Below are 9,169 nucleotides of genomic sequence, written 5' to 3'. Positions count from 1 at the left end.
CAAGATCGCCTTTATCTTATAAAAATTTGGATGTCTTGATATTTTTAAGATGTTACTTAAAACGAAGGAAAAAAGGATTATCGAAAGTGTTCGAAAATATACCTAATATAATATTTTGCTGGTAAGATAGCGATATGAAATTATTTTTAAATTTATATTTTCTTCATATTGTTGAGTTGGTCTAATTGTTCGTAAAGTATGATAGCAATTTGAAATAGCTTTTTAATTTGCACTTATGTTCTTTTGTTAATAACATTGAATTAAACTTATCAATTTTTGGCGCTGTAGATTGTTATTACTTAAAATATTTAAAGAATCCCGAAAGTCCCGGGATTCTACATTTTGAAATCCCTAATCCAGGGATTTAAAAAAATCGATCCCCAATGACAGCCCTAGTATTTATTATCGCAATGTGAATTCTCAGTTCATACGTACACTCAAAGAAATATGTTAGTACAGCAAAAAGTCCTCGGGAAGAGGGAAACAGTCACATCATTTTCTGTTATTTTTTAAACAAGAGGGTCTCAAAGCAATTGAGACTAACAAAGTATACAACTAGGTGCTATACAAGATAGAAAAACAATATGTAAAGAGTAATCCGTGCAATTTCAGTAGCAGACGAGCTTAGTTATACTACTCTATATTTTTATATTATGTGGATTTTTGTTTTTTTTCGACATGTTCGTTTTTTTTCAAATTTTGCTTGTATATCCGTTTCTAATGAAGCATGATTTCAACCCAATTGCGAATTATTGAACAATTAAGAAATCGAGTAAATCCCTGCCAACATTTTTTGAATTTGGGGGCGCTTCTGAGAATCCCCAGTACGTCGAAAACAATCATATACGATATCAAAAACTCGTCGGAAAAGCGCCGTCACTATTGAGAAGTTGTACCACGCCAAGTTACTACAAAAAGGTTTCGCATGAGTGCAATTATTAGGTGCCTTTATAGATCAAATTAGAACGACGCCAATAAGAGACCCTCCAAACAATCAGAAAAAGCACATTTTAAGATAGTGGTAAAAGAATCATTGTGGTCGAGTAAAACACGTTTGTTTAGATATTTATTAATTTGATTAATCATTTACAAATTCTTAAAAATATAACATTTATACCACTATCACATCACATTTAACATAATTTTTTGCATTAATGATGATGTAGAGTTACAAGTAGCGAGTTACATGTTGCACCGTCTATCAGCCAGTGTTTTTATTCGATGGAGGCAGCGTGTCTGTAAAATATTTGAAAAACAATCACTTTATTCCATTTGGAAAATCAAAAATTGTTCACCAATATACCTTTCACAATTTTAAGCGTAAAATCTATGTTTTCAGAACTTTATTTTCGTTTTTATTTAAATAAAATATAACAAGCTGGTTGCGCTTGGCGTTTCACAAAAAATAAAATGGCTTTTGTAAAAGTAGTGATGGCAAAATACATGTATGAAGTACATTTTGTACTTTATGATATGCTGCCCCCCATCACAGTAGGATGGTTGTAGTGACATTTACGAGTCTGTGGTAGCGATGAAGATGAAATGGAACTTTGAAATGCTGGCAGGGATAATACAAAAGAGCTTGAAAAAAGTATTTTCTATTTGTTACAAAAAAGATCGAATAGAACCAAATTATCTAATAAAAGCATTATATTTGCCTAAATATCTGAATTGATTTCAAATTAAGGTATAACAACAACTAATGTTTGCTTACCCTATTAGGAATTTTTCAATATTACATTTGATTTCGGCGCCGAAAACAAATTTGTTGTTACTTTTTTGATTGAATGAAATTATAAGAATTAATTATAGGTTATCAGCAGCCGCTATATTACCATATATAGGGCTGTTCTCTTTTAGCACTGGATACCCTAAGCAGTCATGGACTAAAAGAAAACAGAGTACTCGTTTATCCAGGACATCTCCAACATCTCTGAAAAAATTTAATTTATTTAAAAGTATTGGATGTGTTATGACAATTTACAATTCAATATATTTATATCAAGAGAAAGCGTCTTAAACGAATCCACCTCGCTAGTATTTTAACCAAAATTAAGTAATTATATATGTGGTCCATGCAAATTAAAAGCAACACGTATTCTTAAGAGTTAAGGAAATTCAGTTTTAAATCTTGATTAATAATAGAAACTCGTACATTAGAACAATACAATTATAATTCAACTTACATAAATTCCATATTGACCCATTTTTGTTTAAGATTGTACTACAATCTTCCACTTGCTGGCTATTGAATTTGTTGATAACTCAAATCCTGAGAATTTTTTGGAAAACTTAATATAATATCTCTTCATGTAATTATGCCAAAATAAAATAAAAGCTATAAAAATATGCTTATTTCTATATTTTTATATATTTTTATTAATAACATTTATTTATTCCAACTATGATATCCTAAATTCAAAAGCAGTGTAGGACAAAAAATAGCGAGTTTTACTTTAGTTTTCTCCCAATGTAAATTGTCTTATCTAAGCTAGTAGCACTCGTCTTGCAGAACATTCTGTTCTAATGTGAAATTATATTCTTCCTGTGCATCGACAGACATTTGCCGTGTTAGAAACGCTAATATACCATCCACTTGCATTTGTGTATTGTCGAATGTTGTTTTTGTGCATAACTGCGGTGCTAGGACAAAAGGAATATCTTGAACATAGGGAACGGGATGTAAACTATTTGTTGAATTCGCTGTATTTGGTGCAACACCAGGTGGTCCTGGATACTGGTATCTTGGATATGGCGTTCCATAAGGCGCCGCTGGCATTGAAGGGTATACAGGCCTATGCGGATGTTGTGGAGGATCATTTGGTTGACCTTTCTTTTCCACAAAAATGAAGTCATCCGCCCCTTGCTGATCTGTTGAGCTTGATGGGCCTTGTATTACAGGAGAATCTGAATTCTGAGATTTTTTAGTAAAGAATGAGAACATTTTTATTAATCACGGCGCAATATTTGTGAAATTATTTTTATTATCTGCTGCGTAATGCAAAGTTCAAAAGCGTTCCATCGTTTGATTAAAAACAAAACAAATGGTATGAGGGTTGTTCAGTTGAGGACGTTCTGTCACACCGAATGTGTATCAAGCAGCTGGTCATTAGCAGAGAATGAAGCCGACCCATTTTTGTCGGCGGCGGCTAACACTAAATTTTTTCCTCCGGCGGCGGCGGCTTGACGGCTAAGCCGATAAAAAATTGTTTGTTCGGCGGCTCAAAATTATCTATTATAAAATCAATTTGAAGTTTTCCGAATTGTAATGAGATTAGTTGTACAACCAATCCTACAATCAAATTTACATTTCATTCAAATTTTTTGAGCTAAATTTTTGTAAAACTATTGTAGCAACTTGATACTAATTGATTGAAGGTGGAAAGTTCAAAATTTTGGCAAAAACTATAACAAGTATTATTAAATTTTCTGATATAAATCAATATTTTAGATTAATTGGCGGCTAAATTTGAGTCGAGATGAGTCGACATATTCGGCGGCGGCGTCGACTGCTAAAAACGGGTCGGCGACGGCTAAAATCGGCGGCGAGACTCGGCGGCTTCATTCTCTGGTCATTAGGTATGTTCGCGTACTTTCACAGTAAAAACTTACAAGTATCCCTGCCGACATTTTTTGAATTTGGGGACTCTTTTGAGAATCCCCACTACGTCGAAAACTATCATATACGACATCAAAAACTCGTCGGAAAAGCGCCGTCACTATTGAGAAGTTGTACCACGCCAAGTTACTACAAAAATGTTTCGCATGAGTGCAATTATTAGGTGCCTTTATAGATCAATTTAGAACGACGCCAATAAGGGACCCTCCAAACAATCAGAAAAGGTGCATTTTAAGATAGTTGTAAAAGAATCATTGTGGTCGAGTAAAACACGTTTGTTTAGATATTTATTAATTTGATTAAACATTTACAAATTCTTAAAAATATAACATTCATACCACTATCACATTACATATAACATAATTTTTGGCATTAATGATGATGTTGAGTTACAAGTAGCGAGTTACATGTTGCTGCGTCTATCAACCAGTGTTTTTATTCCATGGAGGCAGCGTGTCTGTAAAATATCTGAAAAACAATCACTTTATTCCATTTGGAAAATCACCAAATTGTTCACCAATATACCTTTCACAATTTTAAGCGTATAATCTATGTTTTCAGAACTTTATTTTCGTTTTTATTTAATTAAAATATAACAAGCTGGTTGCGCTTGGCGTTTCACAAAAAAATGGCTTTTTTAACAGTAGGAATGGCAAATTACTTGCATGTACTTTTTGATGTACCTTTTCATGATGGTTGAAGTGACATTTACGAGTCTGTGGTAACGATGAGGTTGAAATGGAACTTTGAAATGCTGGCAGGGATATAATAAGCACACCATGGAGAAACAATTCCCTGCCAGCATTTCAAAGCTCCATTTCATCCTCGACGCTAGCATAGACTCGTAAGTGACACTGCAACAATCGCCAACTGTGATGGGGGAAGCGTATGAAAAAGTATGAAATGTACATAAAAGTATTTTGTCATCACCAATGTGACAAGAGCCATTTTATATTTTGTGAAATACCACGTGCAACTAGCTTCTTATAATTTATTTAAATAAAATCGATAATGAAGTGCTGAAAACATAGTTATTTCGCTTAAAATTTTAAAAGGTATATTGGTGAACAATTTTTGACATCACAGTTGCCGATTGTTGTAGTGTCACTTGCGAGTCTTTGAAATGCTAGCAGGGAGAGAACTACTGGCAAAATGTTTATGGTCTTAAACGTCCCTGCCAGCATTCCAAAGTTCGACTTCATCGCTACCACAGAGTCGTAAGCGACATGATAGATATTTTACAACTATAAAACAAGATTTTTAAATTTCTCTCTAGAATTGAATTTTTATTACATATTTTCTAATGTATTTAAGCCTATAAAAAATATTCCTATAACAATAATTTTCTATAAGAAAAAACGCAAATAAAAAAATGCGCCACCCAACTTTTTTATAACAATCCGAAATATAGGCCACACAACAATTTGTAAAGAATTTTTAATCGATTGTCGTTTTTGGAGTTTAATTCGAACCAAACCTATTGGATATTCAATTATAGTTATTCTTTGGAAAGTACACGAACATACCTTATATATGTGCTTATTATATATTTGGTAACACTATATCTTGGGCATTGCCATAACAAATCTAAAATCCTAACAGGTTTGTTTAATCACTCAACTATAAAGCGCTCCAAGACAGGGTTGTGTAGTAATGTCAAACAAATCTAGAGTCCTTCATATTTATTTGTTAACTGAGTATAATAATATTGAATTCGTTTTGTATCGTTTTTAATTGAAATAGGATTAAACCATGTCTAAAACTGATGCAAATCCAAATGCTGAGTTAAGCATTATGGAGGTAAGTAAATAATCAAATGCGCCAGAAGTGAAAGCCAGAACGGGCATTTGGTCAGTAGCGCTAGAAAAAAGTGGGAAATGTGTGTACAGCTATGGGTCTTACAAAACGCTGAGATACACTACTTAGTTTTTCTTAATCGGTTTCTTCTGTTAATTTGTAATTGTTTTTATTTTTATAGCAAATACAAAACTTAATTAAACCTCCGCCAACTGAAGATGAAAAATTAGGTGTTCGTCCAACGGCAACCAAGCATCCATACTATAAGAGACCCGGTCGGGGACATAACCATGATTTGTGTGATGCCTGTGAAGAAGGTGGAGATTTGCTTTGCTGTGATCGTTGTCCATCAAGCTTCCATTTGCAGTGCCAGTAAGTTCGAGGGGCGAGCACATTTTCGTTGGAGAGAAATATATCGCCAACCTAAAGTGCATGTATATAATACATAACCTTATATTTTCCATCTATCTGTTCTCCAGTGATCCACCATTGACAGAGGATGATATACCGAGTGGTCAATGGCTATGCCACAACTGTCGCATGACATTGAAAACAGCACCATCTACTTCGTCAAAATCCAGTTCGGTTGAACGCACTTCCACAACATCAGTAGCAGCCGCAGTAGTTGCCGCAGCAGCGGGGGCTAACTCAAGACCGAATACTCCTTCCGCTGGCGGTGATCTGGAGTCGATACCATTAAAAATTCGTCATTTACGTAAACGAAGTAGTAGCCGTGCTTCATTTTGCAGCGACTTGAGTAGCACGGAGAAATATCTCTCGAAATTACCCGTTGGTATACAGAGAGCATTAGACCCCAACAAGAAACCCACACCTTTAGATGAATTAATAAAGGCGGCAAGTATTTTGAATCCGAAACAATTTGAATTGCCAAGGGAGTTAGAAATACACACACAATTTCCGGGCAATGACAAAAGTATGTACCCTTACAAATTTGGGTTTCATTTCAAATAAAATCATTTCAATATATTTTTTTCCATTTGTAGTTGAACCAATACGTAATAATGGTACTAATCATAAAAAACCAAACTATAGAAGAAATTCAAAACCTTTCGAATTAGATTCACAGGGTTTAGTTCCATTGCCGGCTAAAACATGCTTTTATTGTCACCGTTCATGTAAGAAGGCACCTTTGGTGGCCTGTGACTATTGTCCACTATTTTTTCATCAAGATTGTTTGGATCCACCTATGACAGCTATGCCGACTGGCTTATGGATGTGCCCGAATCATGTAGAAAATTTTATTGTAAGTATATCCAAGGTGTCAAGACGTATGAATGAAAAACTTGGCTGACAATATAATTTTCAGGACAACAATCTTCTGAGCAGTATTTCGGCAACAGAACGTGTTCGTTTATGGGATCGATTTTCACAGCCAATTGATCACGAGGCTGTAAAAATGGATTTCTTTCGTCGTGTACATATGAGAAACCCCCCATTTCGTATTAAGATACCAGTCAAGCAAAGAGACACAATTGAGGTACCTCCAATGGTTAAATATCACTACGAAAATCCTCCTCCCCTCTTGCCATCATTGAGAGAAACCTTACGCTATGACATTGTCAAAAGGCGCAAATGTTTACCAAGTGCACCAGAGGTTATTTCAAAGGAAAGTGTTGCAGAATCTTTGGTAAAGGACCTGGAAGCTTTAAAATCAGCAAAGGCGAAGTTAAGAGAAATACAAAAGGAACTTGGGCGCATTGACGAATTAAGTAGTAGCAGTAGCAGCAGTGAGGAGGATGATAACGACGAAATCCTTATGACTACAAATGAAGACAACAACAAATCAAATGAATCTGAAACTTCTAACGTAGTGGAAGCTACAAAAGGTGTAGGTGGCGATGAAGCTTTGCCAGAAAAAGAAGCAAATAAAAATAAGACCAAACGTACAAAAAGAGACTCAACAGGCCAACAACAGTCTCACGGAAAAGAAACTGAAATAAAAACTGAGTGTGAAACCATATCTGTGGAAAAAGAAGAAAAGAATTTGACGCAAGTTGAGGAAAACATTGAAACCAATAACAATAACTGCAGCAATAATGCAGACGACTCTGATGAGGAAATGAAATATGATCCACAAATTGACACAGAACTTCAATATCTGGACGTAGAACTTATTAAGAAATTGGCCTATCAGCGTTTACAGCAATTAGTGCAGGATCATCCAGAAATTGTTGTGCAATATCAAAATCGTACTGCTGCAAAACGTATTAAGGAATTAACGCAAGCACAAACGACAATTGCTACTGAACAGCAAACATTTACTGAAAACCAAAGGGCTTCGGAAATTCTCTCACCCAATGACGTTAGACGATTATGTATTATGTTTACAGGGGAGACATCATCCATTTTGGCTCAACCGAATTCAGCTTCCGAAGATACACCCCAATTGCATCCTGCCTTAGCAACAGCGGCAGCAATTGTAGCAGCCGACGAGGAAGAACAAAAATATACCCCTCGCATATACACGGACCAAGAGAAAGCCTTTGAGGTAGCTACTAGACTAGAATTGAAATTAATGCGAAGAAAAATACGCACAAGAGCCGTTCTTACTCCTCTTGGTGATATACTTGAAGACAATCGTTGGTTTAGTAACATTGAACTACATTCGTCATTTTTTATGCGCTATCGTAGCATAAACATTGGCTATGGTGAAACAAATGTAGGAGTTGATATTAATCTCTCGGTAATAGGTCATTGCAGGCGTGTCTCGCCAAAACATGCAACAATATTCTATGATGATTTTACGAAAACATATGAATTGATCAATTACTCTGAACATGGTACAGAAGTGAACGGTCAATTGTATTCCTGCGATTTTAGTGAACCCAGTCCAACGCCAGCAAAAAAACTTAAAGCTGATGACGTCGATTTGCAAAAGAAGGTTCAAGCAATTCTTGACAAGAGGAGAGGAATTCAACGCCACTTTTTTGTAGTTGACAACAACGCCCGGTATTTAAATTTGAACGTACTTTTTATTTGTGTTTATTAATTCTCAATCTTGTTTTTAGTATGGCGCCACCCCCCAAGCCTGATTGCAAATGTTCTGTCTATTCCGAAGGTCCTATGATCAAGGGTGCCTGGGAGGGAACCGCGATTTTACAGCATGGTTCTTTAATACGATTCGGTTGCTTAGCATTTGTTTTCTCAATACCCAAAATGGAGACATGTAATGGCCAAGGATGAGGTGGCCTACATCAAAGCCATTGAAATGAACGAACGACATCAAGGCAAATCATCATCTCAACATAAAGTACAACAAACAAAATTATTTGCATAATTTTGTTGTTTTATATATCGTTTTTCCGATTTTATATATTGTTTAAGCTAATTTTAAAATCGTTTATTTCATTTTGACCAGCTTTTAGCTTTGTTATAGATCGTTTAATTGAGGTCGAGAACGCAACGTACAATGAAATTAAATTGTATATTGTGTTCTTATGTACATACTACATATACACGGTTTATGCAGCACATCTGGATGTAAAAACACATACTCAGCATGGTTAATATACACTCTTATTATTACATTATTTGGAATAATGTTTTACTAAAACTAAGTAAATATAATGAGAATAAAACACAGTTTTTTTGAAAAAAAAACGTCTTGCTCTATATCAATGCGCATGTGGTAATGATGGCTCCCCAAATCTCTTCTATCGAAAGGAAAATGAAGAAGCAATAATGTGTGATTTTGAGTTTACTAAGTATCGGACAGTAATCATCGATATGATA

At 35.1% G+C, this 9,169-nt stretch overlaps 2 protein-coding genes and 1 long non-coding RNA gene across 3 annotated transcripts; 1 reads left to right on the top strand and 2 right to left on the bottom strand.

Annotated features, from left to right (window-relative positions):
• Positions 1-2,347: 2,347 nt before the first annotated feature.
• Positions 2,348-3,039, bottom strand: LOC142229767 (uncharacterized). Its single transcript, XM_075300345.1, has one exon. The coding sequence runs from the start codon at positions 2,942-2,944 to the stop codon at positions 2,492-2,494; it is 453 nt and encodes a 150-aa protein (XP_075156460.1). The 5' UTR covers positions 2,945-3,039; the 3' UTR covers positions 2,348-2,491.
• An 834-nt stretch (positions 3,040-3,873) lies between these two features.
• LOC142228172 (uncharacterized) lies at positions 3,874-4,230 on the bottom strand. Its single transcript, XR_012720088.1, has 2 exons — positions 4,145-4,230; positions 3,874-4,087 (listed from the first exon to the last, which is right to left on the bottom strand). It is a non-coding gene; the product is annotated as an uncharacterized LOC142228172 (long non-coding RNA).
• A 1,022-nt stretch (positions 4,231-5,252) lies between these two features.
• On the top strand, positions 5,253-9,037 carry LOC142232132 (PHD finger protein 12). Its single transcript, XM_075302845.1, has 6 exons — positions 5,253-5,419; positions 5,598-5,788; positions 5,896-6,350; positions 6,421-6,680; positions 6,744-8,386; positions 8,446-9,037. The coding sequence occupies exons 1-6, from the start codon at positions 5,372-5,374 to the stop codon at positions 8,618-8,620; spliced, it is 2,772 nt and encodes a 923-aa protein (XP_075158960.1). The 5' UTR covers positions 5,253-5,371; the 3' UTR covers positions 8,621-9,037.
• The last annotated feature ends 132 nt before the right edge of the window (positions 9,038-9,169 follow it).

This window comes from Haematobia irritans, chromosome 3, assembly GCF_050003625.1.
Source record: "Haematobia irritans isolate KBUSLIRL chromosome 3, ASM5000362v1, whole genome shotgun sequence".
Taxonomy (NCBI): domain Eukaryota; kingdom Metazoa; phylum Arthropoda; class Insecta; order Diptera; family Muscidae; genus Haematobia; species Haematobia irritans.
The sequence above is the reverse complement of the archived record's forward strand: the minus strand, read 5'-3'. Positions and strand labels throughout refer to the sequence as shown.

Excerpts from the sequence above, each read along its gene's own strand:
- LOC142229767 (XM_075300345.1), bottom strand. The coding sequence starts at position 2,944 with ATGTTCTCATTCTTTACTAAAAAATCTCAGAATTCAGATTCTCCTGTA.
- LOC142232132 (XM_075302845.1), top strand. The coding sequence starts at position 5,372 with ATGTCTAAAACTGATGCAAATCCAAATGCTGAGTTAAGCATTATGGAG. Across the intron at positions 6,351-6,420 it reads ATTTCCGGGCAATGACAAAA|TTGAACCAATACGTAATAAT; the intron begins GTATGTACCCTT and ends TTCCATTTGTAG. Across the intron at positions 8,387-8,445 it reads GTAGTTGACAACAACGCCCG|TATGGCGCCACCCCCCAAGC; the intron begins GTATTTAAATTT and ends TCTTGTTTTTAG.